The sequence below is a fragment of the Anas acuta genome, chromosome 2, assembly GCF_963932015.1.
Source record: "Anas acuta chromosome 2, bAnaAcu1.1, whole genome shotgun sequence".
Lineage (NCBI taxonomy): Eukaryota > Metazoa > Chordata > Aves > Anseriformes > Anatidae > Anas > Anas acuta.
In genome coordinates, this window is record NC_088980.1 from 136,964,280 (window position 1) to 136,986,917 (window position 22,638).

The 22,638-nt window shown below is 47.1% G+C and overlaps 1 protein-coding gene and 1 long non-coding RNA gene across 2 annotated transcripts in view; one reads left to right on the forward strand and one right to left on the reverse strand.

Moving 5' to 3' along the window:
• Positions 1-841: 841 nt before the first annotated feature.
• Positions 842-6,612, reverse strand: LOC137851358 (uncharacterized). The gene is made up of 2 exons (XR_011093132.1): positions 6,488-6,612; positions 842-5,671 (listed from the first exon to the last, which is right to left on the reverse strand). It is a non-coding gene; the product is annotated as an uncharacterized lncRNA (long non-coding RNA).
• GRHL2 (grainyhead like transcription factor 2) overlaps positions 6,357-22,638 on the forward strand; it is a 60,412-nt gene continuing 44,130 nt past the window's right edge. The window contains exons 1-3 of the mRNA XM_068672380.1: positions 6,357-6,638; positions 17,985-18,174; positions 21,120-21,187. Of these exons, the coding sequence (XP_068528481.1) occupies positions 6,619-6,638; positions 17,985-18,174; positions 21,120-21,187 (278 nt within the window). The 5' untranslated portion in view covers positions 6,357-6,618. The remainder of the gene's footprint in view (positions 6,639-17,984; positions 18,175-21,119; positions 21,188-22,638) is intronic.

Here is a 22,638-nt window from a genome sequence, read left to right on the forward strand (position 1 = left end):
CACCCAAACACCCCATATAAACAAACAGCCGTGGCCAGGCGCTCTGTTTTCTCGTCAAACAGAGGCAAGCAAATACTCAGCATCCCTGTGGCTGGAGCCACGTAAAACCTCTTCGCTGCCGAATACTTTCACTTCACTTAGGAAGGAGCTGAGGTTTCCATTGGCTTGGGATAAGGGAAAAGAGAGAAAAACGCAAAGAAAACCCACAGATGTTGTAAATTGCTGGGCCTGGCGGTGGCAGGGCTGTCACTGCCTGTCCCGGGCTGTCAGCGACGTCCTCCCAGAGGCAGGGGAAGAGCAAAAATCTCCTTTTGCAGCAGAGAGCGAGCAGAGATAAAGCGGGCTTGTAGGCGCACGCAGGGCATGTGCATTGTATAAACACGGCCTGGCTCAGATGTGAGCCCGATAGCATGGGCTGAGGCCACGGTTGCAGGGGAGATAGATATGGGGTCTTCCCCAAATCCTGGACTAAACGGTCCTGAAGCTCCTGAGCACTGAAGAGCCAAGCCCGGGCTAAAGGAAAGGCCAAGGGTTATGTCAGCAAGCTCTGATCCTACATTGCCCCAAAAGGCTGATGGAGTGGTGTTGTGTACAGCCTTTATATTTATGAACAGGGTCGGTTGGGGTGCTTTCTTCTGAAGCACTCCTCGTTTCAGAAGGGAACAGCCACAAATACTAGAGAGAGACGCCGCTACACCTGCCTGCAAAGGCACTAAGCGGGGCTGACAAAGCTTAAAGAGAAGCGCAGAGACACCCGGTCTCCTGACCTTTCCTCAGAACAAATCTCTTGGCTCCGACACTGGTTCCTTTTGTGCCACCAGACAATTCCCTTTATCCTCTGCCCTTCAAGTAGAATAACATTTGCCTGCTCCTGAGGGCAGCCACAAGGATAACTCAGCAACTGCCCGGGGGCTATCAGCCCCACCTCCTCCTCAGCAAGCCCTGAAAGCAGCTTTTTTCCATTCGCTGTGATTCCTTCAGTGCCGTGCTCTTTGATTACAGCACTGACTTATTTGGGGGGAAAAAAACGCGTCGATTTTAAGTGAATCCAAAGCTTTGTTTTGAATTTACTCCAGTTCCCGAGTGTGGGAAAAGTAAACCATCGGTTGTTTATGTGCCATCCCTCCCCGTGTGCCTGCTGGAACACTTGCACCTATTTTAAGACAGTGTCAGGGCAAAAAAAGAGACTTTGCTTTCAGAATGCCGCTTCTTGCGGTGTGCTGTCAGACCTGCGGAGCGTCTGCATGTTTTTTAAGCTCTCAGCTGATGCAGAGACACACGGAGCTCCCAGGGAAGTGATCAACATGTGAAAACCTATTTCAGATTCCTTTCGAGTGATGCTGGGTAAATCATGATTCAAGAGCTGACTGACGAGAGCTGGGAGCGGGAGCCTCAGTGGCCAAGGCGTTCTCTGCCGTTCCCAGCCCCCGGTGAGAGCCCTCCTGCCCCAGCCCACTGCAGACCGTAACACTAATTTTGGGGAAAAAAACGTTGGTTCAGAAACTACTACTACTGAGGACTAAAAACAAAAACAACAAAAAACACCACAAACGAGTGTCCCAGTAATTAAACAAAAGGATATGTAGGTATTAAAACAATTTGCTTCTGAAATTCTGTTCACAACTTAAGCAAACTAGCATTATCTCACCTCTATTACAAAATAGCTGAATTTAAGGATTCAAGCTCAAAATGTGCCCAGGGATTTGCAGATTTGTTGTATGATGATGCAAAGGTGCTGTTGCTTAACAGGGGATGCTGGACAAACCCTCAGGGAGACGCACTCTTAATACAGAGATCAGCTTATTTAGGTTCTGCCCCACAGTGACATCACACAACCTTAATTTCAGTTTAATTAAGGAATTTCCAGAGTCCCGGATCCCACAACACATTAAGTTGTCTTTCAGAGATGCTTTCTCACTCTTTTTCACACTACAGTTTTTCACTAAAAGCAAAATTGCAGTCATTAAGTGACCTAACTGTATTTTCCCCTTGTTTCAAAAGGCTCGGGTGAATCACTAAAAAAATACTATCAGAGAGATCAAAGCATCTGCAGAGAAGTTATCCGTGTGTATTAAACTCCGCTGAATCAAATCCAAAACTGTGAGTAATCTTTACGAAATGGATTGGTGTTTTAACGTCTATTAATCAAGTGTGAACCTAATATTCTGATCTGTTGTCAGATTTAGCTGCCTTCTAGGCTGTCTCGGGGTCTCAGTCCCCAAAGGACTGCCAGGCTCTGAGCTATTTGCATCACTAAAAGTGACTTCTCCTCTTTTAAGTTGAAACCACATCGCCTCAGATGGGAGCTGCTGATATAATGGATATTCACGTTACAGCTCCGACATCTTTCAGTATCACGAACTCTACGCTCAGAGAGAGCAAACCCCAAAATAAATAACCCCCATCCTTTTTTCTTACGGCTTTCCACCTTGCTTTGAGGGCTCTGAAAGAAATGCAAATCGGCATTTCAAATAGAAAGCGCCACAAAAAAAAAAGAAGAGCTCCACGCCCTGCCTCATAGCCAGGAAATGCTTGATATTCCACGGTCCTCTCTGCTGCTGACTTACGAGATGTGGAGGGAAGCATCGGGAAGCTGCAGCTTGCTCCAGGGATCCCAGCTGACCTGTGTGGGGAGCACAACCGGCAGTTTCCTGGCAGCAGGTACTCGCCACGAATCACAGTATCCCGATAGCAATTTCATAGTTTTCTTGTGAAACATTAAAAGCAAAGTGTTATTAGGATCTTGGTTACTAGAAGTGCTTTCCTAAAAGTTAATAGTGTAACATAATTCATTATTAGAGCATAGGAACGATCCATTTGGGATCCAGGAGGGCTAAATTCTATTTATTTGATGTACGTGAGGCTTCACTGAAATCAGCTGAAGATCAAGGTCTGTGCAAATCCCAATAAACATAAGTTCATCCAGAAGATGACTACAAAGGAAAGGCTATGGAAGGACTAACAGCAAAGGATCGCAGAATTCGTAGGTAGGTGGTTGTCTTTGAACTTACTGTGCCAGAGTGCATTTTGTAACAACAACCATCAGTGACACAGAAATATAGAAATAAAAATAGGTGGTAATCCTTGCCCACTCGAAACCCTTGTTTCCAAACATCTCAGCTCTCCCCGAACACTGTTTTGACATAAATACCTCCCCAACGTCTTCCATCGCAGAGACTTTTAATAGTTTTCTGAAGGAGATTTCAGTTGCTTTGTGCAATTAGTAAGCCTAGTTAAGCCTTATTTGTACACTCCGTTTCCTTTGCCCAGCGCTGGCAAGTCCAAACAACGTTGATGCTATGGAGCAAATAACGTAAACACGAGGTAAAGCTCTAGACAGCTGGATTCTACACCGAATCCTTAGAACAACGCCACAAAAAACCTAGCAGCTGCTGTGCAAAGCAGCAAACAGCACGAAAAACAGCGATCTGCTATTTTAGGTTGTCCCTGGACACCCCAAAGACAGGTCCTGGATGTTCAATAATGCATTGCACGACCGTTTTATTTTTGCTCTATGCAGCCTTTCTTCTATGGGAAGCAAGACTGGTCTGGCCAGAAATAACATTAGATGATTTTTTCAGTGACTAACAGATTAGTTTATAATAATCTTGTAACTCGTGAAGAATGAGCATCGGGCTGGATTAGGCAGGACTTGTTTGACCTGCTCAGCTAGAGGTGGACTCCGGCGCTCACAATTGGATTCCGGTCTGCAGCCCGAAGCACAAGGCTCGCCCAGAAAATGATGAGCCCAACGCCTGCAACCTGGTTAAAAGAATTTCCAGGGTCTGTTTTTCCATCTAAGCAAGCCCCAGCTGAATAACAGTTGTCATCCCCAACAACCTCAGCTGTGCGTTCCCTGCTGCATTTTCCCCTTCTGTCCCTACCTCTGACCTTGGACCGCTTCTGCAGGTTTTGAGCAGCAGAGTTCAGCCTCCTGGCGACCTCGTCCTACGAGAACTTCTCCTGAGGGAGGGCTGCTAAAGATGGTTTTGTAGCTGACCCAGTACTGGAACAACAAACTCCATTTCAGTTTGAGTTGCAGTCTGGGTTTGGTCCAAGACTGCAGATTGCATCAAATGCCGTTTTCTTTCCTGCAAAATCACACATCAGCAGCATTTCTACCTGGGGAGGTTGGCATTCCCAAAAGTGCTCATCACTGACCTTCCCCCCAATTTTTGCTATACATTTCATACAGGAAAAAAAAAAATCACTTCCAAATACTCCTCATAGTTAAAATATTAAAAAAGAGAAAGCGGATACCTGAGTTGGGCTTAATCCTATTGACAGTGCTCAAATAGGCAACCTTTCCAGGCTTCTTTCAGCATAACAAATATTTGTGAAAGAAATGCTATCGTTTCTGCATTTAGCAGGGAGGTTTCATTAACTTAAACTCTTCCAGCATTCCCTCTACTTCTCCAGAACAACTCTCTGTATCTCACAGTGCCTGAGAGGCTCAACTTGTTTCCAGACTACAGAGTAATTCTGTATTCAGAACGACTGCTTTATTTGTAATGAATAAGTTACTCTGTTTCTCTTGTTTTATGAAGCCTCACGGCTTCCCCAGAACGCGTTACACAAAGCAATTTATGCAAGCGTTGTTATAAATAACGGCCTACAGAATGAAAAGTTTAAAACCAGTATTTGCTATTCAAAATTCAGGCCACATTAGCAACTTCTGATTGGAGCCGCAGATTGCATGATAATATTTCTTTCCGGTGACTGATGAACGGAGGAAGAGAAAGGCTAACTAATATCTTGTGCTCAATCAAAGCGTCATTAATCTAGCTGAAGCATTTCTCTAATTCTGCTTAGTTAGAAATACGATGGAAATCTTCACGGAGCTACGCTTAAGCTGACTTAAACTGGTATCTCCTGAACTGGCTTAATTTGGTTATTTACTGTGAATACAGATAAGGCCGGAGATACAGTAACAGTTATTTGTGCCTGGTTATGATCCTGTAACATCAAAGACTTCAGAGAGTCAAGCTTGACTTCAGCTGCAGGTGAAAGATGAGGATCAGGCCCTAGAACGCAATACTACATGGTTAGAGACACATGCAGAAGTGTAGATTTTGTTATATAGATATTTATTGCTATGAATATCCCTGCTAGTACATTCCCATCAGGTGAAATCAAAGGTAGAAAACCCTTCTCCTAGGACAGTATAAATTCAGTGGCTTTGAAACATTCAGCAAGCTGACTTTGTTGCAAATATATTGGTGTATGTTCTCTATACATGGCAGAGATGAAGTTGGATGCTTAGGATAGGTAGGTGTCTCAAGGAACAAACGGGGTTAAGCGTGGTAGCAGGAAAAACGAGTAGGGTCCCGAGCAAGAAAAATGAGTAGGGTCCCGACCTTCCCCCAGTGGAGGAATGGGGACTGAGGGCAGGCGAAGCAGATTGAAGTCTCTCTGCTACCTTTCTGCTCCCTTTTCTCAAAGTAACCCCTTGTGTTTGAGGTCCTTGTCCTCTCCTTTCCCCAGTGGGTCAGTGCTGCTGCCTGCACAGCCTGGTCCTAGGGCAGCACCGAGCTCTCCAGGCAAGGTGCTCAGGAGGGTGGGTGACTGTCAGTTCGACGGCCGGGTCCTCTCCAAACACTTCTCTGCCGTGCAGAACACCTCCTTCTGGCTTTCCTCGTCTCTCCAGGCTGACTTTCCTCTTCTCTGCAGGCTGCCAAAGCAGCCCCCTCCATCCCCTCATCCCTCAGATCCTCACAGCACCCCTCCTCTCCCCTCCCCTCCCCACCACACCACGCCCTCCGCACTCCCACACCCCCAACACCCAAGCCGGCCGGCCCCACCCTTAACTCCACATCCAAAAAAAAAAAAGAAAACAGAAAACACAAACAAACAAAAACCCAACACCGAGCCGTCCCCCGACGGCGGCGGCGGGGAGGCGCTGCGAGCCCCAGCACCGCGTGAGGCGGCAGCGGCTGCCTCGTGAGGGAGCCTCGACGGCCGCTTCGCCCCTCTAAGAGCCTCTAAGGGCTTCTAACAGCCTCCAACGGCTTTTAACGGCTTCTAACGGCTTTTAACGGCCGCCCTCCCGCCGCCATCTTCCCTCCCTCCCTCTCCCCTCAGCGGCTGCCCGGCGGCGCGCGCTACCTGGCGCGCGGCGGCACCTTTACCTGGGCGCGCCTCCGCCAATGGCAGCGCACCTGCCCGGCCGCCCCGCCCAATCAGCTCGCGGCTCGGCTCCGCTCCCCCCCGCGCGCCTTTACCCCCCGCAGCCCCGGCGCCGCTCGGCCCAAGTCACCTGCGCGCGCCCGGCCCGGCCGCTCGCCACCTGCGCGGGCGGGGGGGGGGGGGGGGCGGAGGAGGAGGAGGTGGTGGAGGGGGGGGGGGGGGCTGCGCTTTCTCGCTCTCTCCAGCGGTCCTGCCTCGGTTGGCAGCCGGGCCAAGCTAGGTTAAGGAAGGGGAGGGGGGGGGGGGAGCTAAAAGTAAGCTGTTAAAAAAAAAAAAAAAAAAAAAAAGAAAGCAGAATTACCTGTAGCTCTGGTTCTGCCGTCCCGCTGCTTCTCACACCGCCGCACACGCCTTTACCTGCACAGACCTGAAAGTCCAGTTCCACCGGGGGAGACCGAGGAAAAAAGGGGGAGCGAGTTCATTGGATCAAACATGTCACAAGAGACGGACAAGTAAGTGATGGCAGCAGGCACGCTGCGCCCCGCCGCCCGCCCCGTGCCCTCCTGCCCCGCCGCAGCCACGGGCCGGCAGCGAGCCGCGGCCGGACCCCCCCCCCCAACCTCACGAGAAGGGGGTTCTCGGGGCTTTATTCCTTTATTTTTATTTTTCAAATAGTTTTTGGGCTTCCCCACCGCCCGCCTCCAGCTGCCCCGGGCCGCCCCGACGGCGTGGGGAAGGCCCCGCGGCCCTGCTTCGCTGCCACCTTCCTCCTCCTCCCTCATCCTCCTTCTCCTCATCCTCTTCTCCTCCTTCCTCCCGTCGGGGCTCCCCAAAAAATCTCCGGGGCAGCACACGGGCAGCCGCCTCCTTCCCCCGGCCGCCCTCGGGCTCACGCAGCGCTCGGTGGGGAAAAGCTCCAAATTCACCTTTTTTCCTTTTTATTTTTTATTTTTTTATTTTTTCGCTCCCTGGGGGTGTGTGGGGGAGAAGGCAGCGTCCAGGGAGCCCCCCGAGCAGCCTGGCAGCAGGCGCAGGGACGCGGCCGCCAGGGCCATTTTGGGTGCCCGGGCTGCGGGGCGAGGAAGATGGAGGGCGGGCGGGCGGCGGGGGGGAGCGGGCTCCGCGCCGGGTCCGCAGCCGGCTCCCCTCAGCTTCCCCCGGGGTTTTTGTGGAAAAAAAGGTGGAGAGGAGGAGCCTACCCGGGATGGGGACCCCGGAGAAGGGCTGAGAGGCTTGGTGGCGAGGCGGCTGTCAGCAAGAAAGGGAGAAAACGCCAGGGTTGGGTGCCGTGATAGGGGCGCTCCGTGAGGATCCTCCGCCGAAGGGTGGGGAGTCTGTCTGAGGAGAAATATTCTTTTTAATAAAACCATTCCTCCTGGCCTTCTCAAACCTCATCCGACAGTGGTAGCTGAATGTGGAAATGGTAGGGTTGTGGTAGGAGTCGGGCTCCCAGCCCTCGCTTTGTGCCCGTCTTTGTGGCAGTGGGATCAGGAGCCAGTGCCACGGGGGGCCCGGTGAGCGCCAGCCCTGAACTTAAGGAGATTGTGGCAGGAGCTGAGCTCCCAGCCCTCGCTTTGTCCCCATCTCTGTGGGAATGGGCACCAGGGCCTCAGGAGGCCCCGATCAGCGCCATCTAAGCGCCATCGGGCCGTGATTTAAGTGCAAGGAAGGGAATGAGGAGAGAGCCCCGAGGGATGCTGGCGAGGCGGGGAGGAGCAGAAAGAGCAGTGACTGAGCTGGGAGGGGAGCCAGGTTAACTCTGAAGGACCCGAGGGGCAAGCAGCCCATCCAGAAGCTACGCCAGAAGGAGAAAAGGGGCCCACGAGGTGCTCCCCGGCCAGCCATGGCTCAGAAGGGCACTCCAAGCACAGCTCCAAGGAGCGAGAGGGGAATTGGAGGGGGAAGGGAGCAACTTTGTGCCACGGCCAGCTTCGAAGTAGAAAAATAGTGCACTTGGAAACCTATCTTCTACGTAAGACTATAGGAACTTGGGCAAAAGTGCTTCTCCAGGTTTGGGATGCTGCTAAGCCACGGGACCATCCTTCCTTTCACCCTATGGCATAGGGGTGAGCTGCAGGGACCGGGGCATTCATGCTCTTTGTCCCTGCTCTGTGCGGTGCTGCTGCTGTTACCACCGAGGGAGAGCACGCAGTACCCTCGAGCAGTGGTAATTCCCCTGCTGCAGGTACGCCCGGGATCTGCTGCTGGTCGGAGGTGTTGAGAAAATCCAGAGGGGGTAGGTAAGGGTTTGAAAAGGAAGTCAAAAGTAAATCCCCTGGGCTCTGTATACACAAGTGTAACGTGAGAAGACAAATACGTTTGTTTTCAGAAAAGATGGAATGAGAAGTTAGACTAGGGGGTTGCATGGGAAGGCTTTTTCTTTTTTTTTAAGGCTCTAATTATATCCAATGAAAACCTAATCTGGGGAGTACAAAGTTATTCTCTCCCCACGTGGTCTTCCTTTTACTTAAAAACAAACCTTCCCTACAGGCAGGACTGGGTAGGGAGGCTCGTTATTTCGAGGTCAGTTAATTTGTCAGTGTCATTGGACGTGTTTTTGAGGGACTTGTGCTGGCAGAGTGCTGATGCAGACAAGTGAGCAGCAGGGGGGGTGCTGGAAGCACGGAGGGGCTGCTTTGGGTGCCACCTGCGCCATCACCTTTAAGCCTGGAGGGTGGTCGGGAGGTGAAAATGCTAAAGATCAGCTCCTTTGCTTCTTATGCTAAGTGAGGAGCTTGGAAGGGGAGATTATCCCTAAGACACCCTGCATATCTCCCCGTCTCTGCCTTTAGTTTTCGTGCTTAAGCCGGGTCTTGCCTGCTTTCTTCCCCGAGCTCCTATCGGCCAGAAGAGATAAGACATGATTTCACATGCATTTTTCAGAGGTGGTACCGACCTCAGCAGGCTGTGGCCACTTGTTCCTGCCGCCCTGCCACCCCCTCGGTTGTGTCAATAGAGCTGTTTGTGCCTCGGGAGAGCTGGGCAAGAGGAGTACGGGGCTGAGCGTAGCCTGGTTATTTTTGGCACCCATTTTTCCTCAGTCTGGCTTCATCACGCCATCCAAAGATGTAGGCTGGAAAGTTGCTCTTACTGTAATTTTTAGAAATAATTTATCACCACACAACTGCAGATTCATGGCTAGTGAAGCTAATGAGTGACCTCAATACCTGAGAGTCTTAACGAGGCGTTAGAGGCCATCCCCGTGGCCTGTGGGATGTGACACAAGTGTCCCCACTCTCCCACTGTTGTGTCAGCCCCAAGTCCCACACGGGCTGGGGCTGAAGTTGTGTGAGGAAGCTCAGCTCGGCCGGGCAGGCTCCAACCACCTCCGTACGCACGAGAGCGGCTGAGGACACCGGGCAGACGGGGCCGGGGCATGCTGAGGCTGACCACATGAAGGAGGGCACCCGGCACGTCCGTGTGGGTAAATCAGTGAGGGGAGAGCAAGCCTGGATGTGGGAATGGGTTCAGGCCTGCTCCCGTGTGTCAGCGGAGGCACGTTCCCATCCAGCTTGCCCATGGCTGAAGTCCATCATGGGCTCTTCACAGGGTAATTTGGCCCCGATTTTGTATTTCTTCCTGAATTTGTACATGTAGTTGCTGCCTTCATAATATTTAGCTCAAGCATCCTGTGCTCTAACAGCAAAGGGCATTTATGGTTTGCAGTGCGAGTCTTTGAATTATCCTTAATTCTTTCTCTGAGGGCCGAACCTGTTCCCACCAACTGATGGGCAACAGCAATTAGGTTGCACACTGCTCCACTCTTTATTTATTTTTTCACTTCTGAGGGTCTGGATAGACAATCCATTGAGTTTTCCAGTGTTACACATCCAGGAATGAGTGGAGAAATGGGAATTGGAGGTGTTCAGTGCTTGCACTTTTCAGGTGTCAAACTTGCTCCAGAAAAAATGTCCACATTCCCCCGAAAATGCCCATCTCTGTACAAGGAAGGTGGAAAGTCGGCTTGCAGAACCTCCCAGAACTTGCAACAGTAATTTAGCTGAGCAGAGTAAGGGTATGAAATGGTTACGTCCCGCTGTAACAGCGGGGTGGCTCTAGTGGTGAGACCAGAAGATCAAAGCAGAAGAGGAGGGAGGGATTTTTCCCAGGTCACTTACCTGCTTGAGGTGATCACATAACCTCCTCCTTGTGAAGGAACAGCAGAGACATCCCGCTTGTTTTGCAGGGACACGTGAAGGGGAAGTGATATTATTACACTGACACTTTTTGTCAAAAAGTTTCACAAATATTAATCCAGCGCAGACCATGATAGTTACCGCAAGTAATTTCTTCTGTGATTATGGAGCAGCCTATTAAGTTGCCTTTTTTTTTTTTTTTGTACACACACACCACACGCACACAAAATAGCATTTTTAAATGCTGATTAGGAATTCATCACGGGATGAATCTTCATTAGCTTTCTAATCAGTGATTGGGACAGTAGCAGCTAATTGAAAGAAAAGGACTAATTAGTTCAGATGCCCTGGTATGCGGGGACACGGTCCTGTTCTTTAATAGCACTAACTTTGTGAAGAAGAGAGCTGCTGCTTATGAAATATTTAACCAACGAAACCATATTAAGTGCATGTGAACTGTGAAGAAGTCAAATATTGCAACATAGCTGTAAGTTAAAAACGTCTTCAACCTTGAGGGTTACACATATCCCCGGATTTGTTGATTTTCCTAATAGTTTGAGGTAGCGGCATTTTGAATATTCCTATATTTTAGTTCTGTAAAGTATGCTTTTGCTTTTATGCTCATTTTTCTTTGGTGTTGTTCTGGGTAATCTCGACTCCCAGGATTGCTCAGTCCTGGAATACATGCTCCCCTTCTGCCCGTGTAAAGCATTTCTGGATGCTGAAAACCCAGCCATCTGCTATTAGTGCAGCACCGATTGCATTCCCATTAACCCACGCGGAGTAATGAATGAGCCAGGGCTGCAGGGTCAGCGGGCAGGTTAACCTGCGGCAGGCCGAGGAAGCTTTGTCATGACCTGTTTTTAATTTTAAAGCCTCCTGCTGCTGCTTCAAGGCAGCTGAAACAACTTTGGGCACTATGCGTGCTGGAAGTACGCTTCTGAGCAACCCAGAGCATGGCCTGATCCGAAGCTGCTCAGCAACTGCTAGTTTAGATCAACTCCGTTAGCTGTAGGGGCGTGAGCTCCAGAGAGTCCTCGTTTTTTGAGGGGATGTCGCTGCTTCTTCTGCCAATATGCTGAAACCTACTTTTTTTTTTTTTTTTTTGAGGTTGCTCTCTGCTTGGCTTTAAAAAAAAAAAAAGGCAACAGGCTTAGTGCAGTAATAAAAATGATTGTCTGGTAGAAATAATATTGAAGTAAGAGTCAAACAAAACAGTCTGAAATCACAGATCCAAAGTCTGTCTGGAGATGAGTAATTGCCTGCTTGTGAGAGTCCTCAGTAGGCATTTACTAGCCTTTGTTACAGAGCTCTTTTTTTTTTTTTTGTACCTCCACTTTGACATGCTTAATAATATTTTTGTCAATGTTAATGAATCACCGATTTATTTTAATCTTGTTAATCACTATTCCACGGTTAAGTTATTTTGGGTCTGAGTAAAAACAAATAAAACTCGGAGTACACATGTAATTGTTGAACTAGTCTGTTTTGCCATTCTGTTTGTGCTCTCAATGTATTTTACTTCCTCTCGGAGTGTTTTGGAAAGGTAGAATAATTTCTTTTAATCATTTAACATGTTTGATCTTGTTTGGATTTGTCTTGCGCTCAAAAAGAATAATTGCCCCAAAGTTGCGAGAGTCCCAAACCTGCATTCATTAGCAGGCAAAATTACTCGGCCTCTTTAATGGGATTTTTTTGCTTGGTATGGGCAGCTGGCTGGGCCAGAGGACATCGTATCTTCTGCTTTCCTGGTGGTCTAAGTGCTTTGATTTTTTTTTTTCCTTCACTCCCAAGTCATTTGTGTATTTATATGCCCACTGGATTGGGCTAAGTGCATTTTGGAGGAATTCATGCTTCTGGGGAAGATGTGATTGTCAGCTATGAAAGATAAAGACACCAAGATGCACGGGCCATAATTTTCCTGGTCGTTAAGCATTCACGTTCCTTTGGAGTTTTAACAGAACACAACCGTCTAATTGAAACAAAAATGTTGCTGACTTCTTAATTATAACTTTGGCAATAAATCCTGAGGAGTCAAAACTTTTTTAAAAAAATAAATAAAACTTGCAGTGAGACAACTGTGTTTTTTTTTTTTTTTAACTTCATGTCTAGGAAGAGCAGTAGGCTGAGGGTAGTAAATTGGGGCTAACCTTTGGATCTCACTTTCCAGCACTAGGAGAAGTAGGGCTAGGATTTACACTTCTTTCTGTAACGAGCACAAACAGGAATTTATGGTCTGTGATCTAAAGTTTAACTTGTAAAGCTTCCATGGGCTCTGTCCTCTAGCTGCTTTTTAAATGGTACTTAAATCTGTGCCCATGGATTCATGTGTATGTACATCAGTTTTAGGACAGATTGTATGAACATCTGTCGTAAATCTGCTTTATAGCAGCCTTGTAGCTGCCCCCAGAGTTGTGCAAGTGTCAACTAAGCTTACAGAGGGCTTTAGAGCTATTGAAACACTTAGCAGTGACTGATCACGCTCTGCCCTCCTTAGCTGTGTCACAACTGAAGCGGGAGCCTTCTCCAGCACTTGGCTGTGGCTGGAGCATGTTCCTGTCCCTTTTGTCATAGCCAACGAAACACAGGTGCTGTTGGGGTTGTCCTTTCTTTGCACAGGAGGAAAGCTGAGCAGACCCCGTAGCACCCCGGGTCACAGCATCCTGCAGCCAGGTCTCTGAGCCGGACATCTAAGGGATGGGAAAGCCAGGCTGCAAGCAGAGTCCCTTTGGCTAATGTCTCATAGAACTTGCGTTTCTCCCAGGCTTTCTAGATTGGAGACAGTTGCCCTGTGCACTTTCTTATCAGCCAACAAAAAGTGAGTTTCTGATAAATATCCCATGGCCTTGACGGGCTGGGCTGGGAGCCAGCACGACGTGAGTCTGTCTTGCCCTTTCCAGTTACTTGCTTGGCGCTAACGTGTGCGTGCCTTGTAACAGTTGTGTGGACCAAAGCCTCGTGTCTCTGCTCCTGAAACAACCATTTGAAGGGGGTGCTGCACATGTGTGCCTGCTGCTCTGGTCTTGAAGGAGTAAGAACCTTCTCCAGGCTCAGGGCTGGGCCAAAACGGGCCAGCTGGGCTTCCTCCCAGTTCTTTACTGCTGTGCATGGTGAGCTCCTGCCCAGCACCTCGCCTGCACAGGGAGGGGATGAAGAAGCCTGTAGAGACATGCAATGGAGCACTTCAATTCTTAATTTATTATTATTTTTCTTTGCATTTGTTCTTCTAACAAATTTTAATGTCCTAACAAGCACTCAGACCCCAGGAAATGCCTGGGCTGGGTGCGCAGCTTGGCAAATCTGCTTTATGTTTTGGGGGTGAATTTCCTGGGCCAGGCAAAAGTTGGGGGTGCGCAGGACTAGACTTTGTTCCCACAAACACCAGCTGGAACAGCATGCGATGCTGAGTGTATGGTAAAGGAGAGCAGGGTGACTGACTGCACAGTTCCTCCAGGCATATTGTGTCTGGGTCCCTCCATGCACTCAGGTTAAAGGTATTTTTGTCTCCACACCCACAGCTCTTCTTGCACCAGCAGTTAGTAGTGGGAAGGGAGAGAGGGATACATCAAACCTGATCTTATTCCAGTCAGGATCAATGGGATTCCTATTTTTGGGTCTCTCATTATATTCCATGGTTTGTGTTGAATCAGTGAGTTGTACCCTCTGCAACACAGCTGCATCTGCATACTTTGAATTCAGAGGCAAATTTAAGAGGCTGCATGAACTTACCAAATCCAGTGGCAATCTCACGAGCACCTCAATGGGCAGAGAGACTCGAAGGCAGGAAATCTTTTCTTAATGAAAAGCAAACTCTGATCCCAAAGCTTCCTTCTTTCACCACTTTTTGTGAATGCCTTAATGGACATTTATGGCTCTGTGCAAGTTGGTTCACAAATTGCATCAAGTTGCGTGAGAATTTGTCCCCGGTAGGATTTTGTAGCCCCAAGTGCTGGCTGGTGAAAGTTCATTATCTCAGATCTGAAGGACTCGAAAGGCCGGCCCTTTCCATTCACTTCATGTATTGACATTAAGATGGTTGAGTCCTGCCCAACCCATGTTGCTTTACTACAGGAACTAAAATGAAACAGTGAGTACAGCTGTGAACATCACTATTTATACACTACATTTGTAGTATCTGGTTTTATAAAGTTCAGAAATAGTTTTTCTTAAAATAAATTTAACAGCAGTGGTTTGCCAGATGCAGAGATCACCGGTACCAATCTGGAAATTGTAGATACTCCTCTTAAGAGCAAAGCACACAAATTGTGCCAGGCTGGTATAAACAAGAAAATCTCTACTAAATAGTTTGGGGAAAAAAAGATTTTGTAAAATAAAGGCCATGCAAAGTCTGGTCTTGATACAAACACTCAGGTGTCAGGGAAATGTAGCCCCTAAGCTAGACCATACCTCAGAAAATGCCTTCATCCTTACACGCCTATAAACTAAAACACGTAACCACCTACTACTGTTTAACGTAAAACAAGAGAAAAATATTTGGCATTCATTAAGGGGCTCATCGGATAGCTTGAAAGGGAGCCTGCAGCTTTTCCCTGCCGAGTATCCCCACTCGTTAAGCTGTCTCTATGCCGTGCAGCAGTGGCGTGATCTCGGCGTGTGTAGGCATGCCTCTCCTGGCTTTGAAGGTTAGTGCACGTCCCGAATGCGGCGAGGAGGAGGAGGAAGACAAGGACGAGCAGTGGGTTAGCCCCATCAGCAGCAGGCACAGTCGGGGCTGAGCTTGTTCTCCACCGCCTGGCTTGTGCTGAAGCCTTGGGCATCTTTCAGAAGATGCACCTGAGGCTAGATGCCGGCCTTGCTATCTCCATTGAAGGAGATACTAAAAAATATTCATCTCCTTTGCTTAGGGGGGCTTGATCTTTGAGGAGCCCCTGCCCCTCTGTCACATTTCCCTGATGTTGAGGATCAGGAATAGGAGAGGGGACGCATGCGCCCACAGTGGCCTCGGTTCCCAAGGGCCACCCTCTGTCCCACCCAAACGACCTTAATTAATAGAGGAGTTTTCTAAAAGCCAGCACAGTTGTTTTGGCTGACTGCTTTGGGTATAATCTTTGAAATGATTGACTATGTTAAATCATGATAATTAGGCCTGACCATTAACCTCCCACAGAGCTGATTACAGGGCTGGGGAGGGGGGGGGGGAAGAGGAAGTTTTTTATTTTTCTTAGTGCTATTGTTTCGGGCTGTTTGCAGAGTAAACACAACGAGTGTGGCGGTTGATTATGCTGCAGACCGTCTCTGGCCAGAGGAGATTATTGAAGTTTTAAGCATGAAAACCGTGGTTTTAGCGGACGCACGCTCTGAGGAGATGCTGGGGAGGCTCTGGGCCCATGCCCCTGTGGCTGCCCGGCCATCCCCGCTGTTCACTCACAGCCTGGTTGTGCTGGAACCGGGTCTCCTTTACCTTAACCCTTCCCAACACCATCACACACGACACCTCTGAGGGCCAGCACTACTTTTTTATCACTTCGGACTGCCTTTGGTGTTAGGGCAGGCCGGGCGGGCTCCTCCCCTCCGGCATTTCTTCAGACAGCACGGCTGCTGAGGTGTTTTTAAAGAGCACCTCGCAATCTGCCTGTAGCCCTCATAAATCAGTTAGGACTCTAACTAACTAACTCTAATTAACTCTAACTAACACGAGAGTGTGGCCTAACAAAGGGTGGCTCTTGACGGTGAGCTAAGATCACTTCAGGAAGGCGAGGAGTTTTGTGCGCCTCACCGGGCAGCTGCCCGCCCCGAAACGCCGGCGGTGTGGCTGAAGGGGAGCTTTGTTGAGGAAAGGAGAATCCCTGCATGGAAAATGAGCTCCGAGCCAGAAAGGATTGGCTCTTCCAGGACGGGAACAGGCCCTCAGCCACCCCTGGCACAAACAATGGGGCCGCCGCAGATCTGATTTGAGTTGCTAACAATGAAGTATTGAAAAGGAAAGCAGGCCTAGCAGTGCTGTCTTTCCCCTGGTTCCTAATTTGTGCTTCAGCTTTTGTTTGTTCTAACAAACCTGCGATGACGACACAGATGTGAATACAAGGAGGGCAGAAATCTTTGGAAGAGGTAGCAAAAGGCCAGGCAGAAAGGAAGGCCCTCAGGAAAGGAGGGAAACTTCCGAAAATCCAAGTGTTTTAGATGAAAGGAAGACATAACCCGAACTGAAATTGTTGGGTGTATTTTGTGAAGCTATGAAATGCCCTCTTCCCCCCCCAGAGTTCACAAAACTGTACTCCTTGTTCCACGTAGATGATTTTGTTTTTCATTAAATAAAGAAACCTGTAAACAGCGCCCTTGTACCGAAGAGATGCTAATCTCAGCTACCCCCTCCTCTTCCTCAAAGGCCAGAGAAAGCATTTGGCTTCAGCATGAAGTCCGTGTGCTGCGGGCTGGATCCTACAGACGTTCCCATCCCGTGGCCGAGAGGATGTGCCTGGTCCGGGCTGTGGATTCAGCAGGGCCCGTATCGAGCAGGCACCTTGGCTGTGTGGTTTTTGGATGACAATTCCTTGCAACAGCCCAATTTTGTCGTGCTGGCCCTGTAGGATGGAAGAACATAAAGAGGAGACTGAGAAACAGACAATTTATATGTGGAAAATAGCACAAAATATCTTCCAAAAGTCACGGGGAATAGTGTGGCTAGTCTCGCCAGTGAAGGCAGCGTGTTCAGTCGCTCCGTAGTCGTTGCAGCTTTGGGATTTGTGTGGTGTAATGTGTTAAAAGTTTCATCAGGAGCCGTGTAACCTGAGCCATAAACCTTGCCAGTGTTCTTGCAACGTGCAGTGCGCACACCTCTCTCCAACTGTTTCCCTGCCTACTCTGTTTTCCTGCTATCTTGTGTAATAGGAATGCTACTTCTTTTTTTTTCCCCTAGCTCTTTTATCCCTGCAATTATTAAACATTTTACCAAAGCAGGTGCCACTATCTTGATCAATGTTTCCATGATACTGGAAATTTCAGCCCCATCTGTGGCAAAGTAACCTCCCGTGATATCCACTGGCACTGGGCAGTTTGCACCACTCCTGGGCTGGAGGAAACCGCTCCACTGCAAATCCCACCTCCTAATGGGCTTGTGTATATTTGCCATGGCTCTGTAACTACATGTGGTCAGTGATAAAGTGGGAACTGAGCCCAAATATGTTAACTTCTTGTGCTCCATGCGCTGGACCCATTGCTCATATCTTTGCTATTCACAGCCTGTCTGATGTTGCTGACAAATTGCATTCCAAAAGCAGAGAATAGCTCAATTATAGGATGTACCCAGCTATTAAATACAGAACTGGACTCAGTTTAGGTGAACACTAGAGTATCATTGCATAAATTTCATTTTTTTTCCCATTCATGTCTTTTTACTGTATATGATCTTAGATACATGTATTTTTCCCCAATCAAGTGTACATCTGGCAAAAATGTTGGTGCAAAGTTGTTCTTGTATTGTTGCTTCCTTTTTTTTTTTTATGAATAGTTTAAAAATATTTAATAGATCTAACTGTATTAGTAAAAAAACATTTGAATTATAAGAAGATCTACACACATAATTTTTTGGTTAAGTTCTGGAGGTGTCTAATACTGATAAATATGTCACAAAGTTTATTACAGAGATGCTTGATGTAATCATATGACTTTCGTTTAGCTATGTGATGTTCTTTAACATGCCTTGTGAATTACAAATAAAATAATCCCTGCTGGATCACAATTTTATTCTTCCTGTCTATGCAGTAACAAGCGACTTGTGGCCTTAGTGCCAAATGACACTTCATTCAACACCAGACGAGCGTACACCAGCGAGGATGAAGCCTGGAAGTCGTATTTGGAGAACCCCCTAACAGCAGCTACCAAGGCTATGATGAGCATAAATGGTGATGAGGACAGTGCTGCTGCTCTTGGCCTGTTGTATGACTATTATAAAGTAGGTAACTCCGTCGTTATTCCACCTAGCTGCACTGGCAGGGACCCAATCTGAACAGGCATCCAAAGAGCCATTTTTCAAAGACAGGAGTCACTACGTCTTGCTTTCTCTCTGCTACTTGCATCAAGCATCCTTTCCGTTTTAGGAAGCCTATCTGCATCTGTTTTCATGTATTTAGTTCTGGAAGGAAAAAAAAAAAAACAAAATCAAAATTGTCATATCAGTGCAAGCATTATTTCTTTTTCAGCATTGTATTCTTCCTCTTACCTAGGAAGAACCATGGATGAATAAGCCCCCTTTTTATTTGTGCTTCTTTACTTCCAATATTCCTTAATAAGTGGAAAAGGGGAGACCTTGTCCATCTGTAGGTTTGTCTGCATTTTGCTTCATTCCACACGTGTTTCAGTTTGTTCTTTGGCTGCAGTATCTCTCATCTGACAGTTTCCCATGTTATTTTTATTTGTCCAATGATTGCAGCAGGCTGTGTACAAACTCACAGTGAGGTCTAGCCCTTGCACTGGAAGTTTGCAGTATAATCAAAAGGTGGAGGACAGAAATGGAGCTGGACACAGATCTAATTCAATTTACAGGGGAGCTGTTGACAAACAATTTCAGTTTGTATCTGGTTTTATGCCCAGGGCTTTGCCTACCATTTTGATACTGCATTTCTTTTTCATATATTTCATAGCTGAAACAGGGCTTCTGCTGAAATTGGAGGAGAGCCCTACAGGGTGCAGAAATTTCACTGTGAAACCTAGGCTCACCTCTTTGTACTCTGGAAACAGAATCCGTGTTGCCTACCAAACACTAAAATATGAAATTGTTCATTTTTCTTAAACTACCTCAGTGCTCCTGAAGCCACCTCAGCTTGAACTGGACAGATGATCTTTGAAAGGCAGTAGAACAATGCCAGCTCCCCTCTTAATTCATAAAGAGGTGGAAATGGAAGTTAAAAATGAAAAACCTCTGCTGCTGGCATTTATTACTATAAATGCTTTTAGAGAATGGGCTTCTCTTCCTAGTCTCTGCTACAATCATTAAATGTGTGTTGAGGAAAAAGGGTTTGTAGGCAAGATGCCATATACCAAATTTAGGATTAAATAATGCTTTATTTCTCTACTGATACTATTTCAAGAGATGTTCCATTCTTTTGTGTGTTGCTGTCAGTAGAGAAGCACTTTTCCCAATGAGAATGAGGAGAGATTCTATTCTCTGCTTCGCAGACTTACCACAGGGCCAGAGTCTGAAGTTAATTTCATAAAATTCGGGATGTGTATGACCATCTGGAGTGTTGGCTTCTGTCTTAGCAATACCCTGGTATCTAGCAGTTCATTAATCTGCTGGATTTTTTTATAAAAACAGAGAACAGCCCATTCCCTTCCCATAACTGTGTTCCAATAAACATATCTGTTCCTCATTCCAGGCAGTTGCAAGAGACTCGGGGGTTCAGATGGAATAAACTGTGTTAATCTCAAAACCCTTTCCAGCATTCAAGAATTACTTCTGTCAAAGTGGGAGAAAAGGATTATTCTTGATGCTCTCAAAGAGGAAGTTGAAACCTAATTTCAGCTCTGTGCTGTACCGTGGAAGTGCAGAGGAGGACTTCCAGTGCACAAGGCTCCCTTGAATTGTCCTTATTTATCATCTGGCTCATTTGTTCTGATGTGCCTGGTAATGGTGGTTTTTTGAAGGGCTTTTTCCAGTCAATAGGAATTAGCTGAATATAACTCCTTTTTTTCCTTCTCCTTTTTCTTGTACTGATATTTACCTAAACACAGACCTTCCTTCAGGGATAAAAACGTGATATTAACATGGGAATCAACGTGTGTGAGCTGTGGCTTGGATCCCACTTCTAAAATACATGAAAGAGCTTTGTTAACCAGCAGGACACTTAATAAGGAGGATGTCCTAAGAGCAGGAAAGGCTCTGGCTAGCACTCTTGGACTCTGCTGCTATCTTGCAGCTATAGCTGATGTTAACCTTGGCTACTGTAGTGCACTGTATTGTTTTTCTCTCTGAATTTATATGTTTTCCTGATGTTTTTATAAAGTATTTAGAGATAAGAAGCAAGACTTTAGCCTGTTCTTGCATCTATTCTTGCTCTTTAGTCCTGAGTTAGCTGCTGCGATGGAGTGGGTATACCTTCTCTTGTCAAAAACAGTAGAAGTGTTAGTTCCAAATTTACTGCTTCAGCAAGAAAAGAAAAACACAGTCACGGCAGCAGCTTTGCCCTCGGTGATTTCATTTCTATGCTGGTGTCAGGAATCCAGTATGTGGGAAGGCAAATCTGTAAGTCACTTTTGGTGTTGATTTTGAGGCTATTGGGGTCAGATTTGACTTCATTTTTACATCTCGTGGCTGCCAGTGCACTCAGCAAAGCAGAAGTCAGTGTCCTCTGATGACATACCAGGGTGCCCCGACCTCTCCCCGTGCTAGTGAAGAAAAGGATCTGCAAACGTCCCCTGGTAGGAGTTCTGCATCCTCCCGACTGCTCTCTAACAGGAGGGCTGTGCAGCTGGCTCTTGGGGTTGAACTGAAAACCCTGCTTCCTCTGGGCTAAAAGGGTCTCCACGCAGTGCTCACCAAAGGTTCATGTCTTCATCCCCACCATTTGTTATCCTGTGAAAGGTGTGCGTGTCTGAGCATTTGGGAATATAAGCTTGGATTTTGTCAAGCCTAGACCTAGCTTGACATGCCAAAGATAAAGACACGCCAAAGAGAGCTTTGCTCCAAATTTGTGTGCCCAAGAACTAGGAAAAAGCACAATCTCTGCGTTTTTCCCTTTGAAAATTCTCTTCCTGTTCACGATCAGTCTCCCAGAGAAACATAGCTCCTGGCATCTGTGAATTAGACAAAACTGATCGATTTACATTTTTCTAGCAGTCTGAAGTTGCAAATACCTGCCAGTTGCATTTACCTGACCCCATGCCTGATGTTGTTCTCAGGTTCCCAGAGATAAAAGGCTGTTGTCTGTTAACAAAGTGAATGATAATCAAGAAGACCAAGATAAAAGGTACGGTATTACTCCAACTCATACACCCAGGTACTAACAGTGATGATCGGTTGGGAACTGAAGAAGCTATGATAGCCTGAGGGTTTATGGTTTTCTTCCAAAAGATAAAAGAATGAAGAGCATTTGAGGAAGCAAAGTTTGCTCCCTTTTCATTTATTAAAAAATAGAACGGGATTATTAAACGTGCAATTTGAAAAGTAGCAGAAGGTTTCATGGTTTCTGTTTTGTTTTGTTCTTTTGCTGTTGCTGAGATCAGTAAAACCAGATTATAAGATTATATCGATAGTTGGCTATTGACTGCTTTTCTTTTTTTTTTTTTTTTTAGGGCAAAGTCTAAGTAACTTGGACTCAGTAGCCTGATTTATATAGTTTAATTTAACATAACTTTATGTCCACCCATATGCAAATAACTGTTAAAATTACTCCATTGGCAAGCTTTTGTTACTGATCTCAGATTTCAGCCCCTCTCAGTAGTCTACAAGTCACTCGATGAGTCAGAGGAAGCAGATTCCTGCCTTCATTAAGGCTTGTGCACCAGGGAAAGCCTGTAGTTACAGAGAAAGAACAAAGTTTTTGCATTTAGGAAGCTATCTCCATGAAAAATCCTAGTGGAGAGGAGCTGCATGAGGTTTATTTTAATGTAGCTAATTCAGGACTGCCCTCTGGGGTGTTTACTGGCTGTGCTGTGACAAAGTTTAAATAGGTAGCAGGTAGAAAGTCACTGTTTCAGAGCAGGACACCAGAGTGTTTTGAGGAACAGCTTTACATCTGCCAACTCCAAACAAATTCCAAAATCAAGTGTGATCGACAAAGCTGGCTGTCGGTGGGGAGCCGAGCGAGAGGAACCCCGGTGTCAGAACAGATCTCCTGGGCTGAAGACAAAGCAGAAACCTACTGAAAGGTTTATAGGTTAACAATCTAATGTCAGCGCAGCTACTGTGAGCAATCTGATTGTTTTCAACAGCAGCCGCAGGTAGAGACGTGGGAATGCTGCTGGGGGTTGCCTTGCAGCCACGATCTCGTTACTGATCTACCCTGATACCATGGGATTCCTGAGCCTGTTCTTGCAGAGGAGCATTGGTACCGGGCTTACACCAGCAGTAGCGGCCCGTCAGCAGCCTGAAAGAGCATGTGTCAGCACACGAATTTTGCTGTTCCTCCTATTTCACATGCAAATTATTTACTGTTAGTGATTCATGCCTTGTGTTGCTCTCCGTGCTTACTTTGTGCCTAAAGGTTGTTGCACTGGTGGATTGACTTTGCATCCAAATTATAAGCCAAGACAAAAATAACCCCAGATGTGCAGAATTTTATCGTAACAAGTCCTACAAGTCCTTGGGACCTCTCTGCTTGCCTGGCAACGTCGTGTGCCCGGTATTTGTTAATGTACTACTTGTTATGGGGTTGAAAGTGCACACATCTCCTTCCCTGCCATCTCAGACCATTCAGCT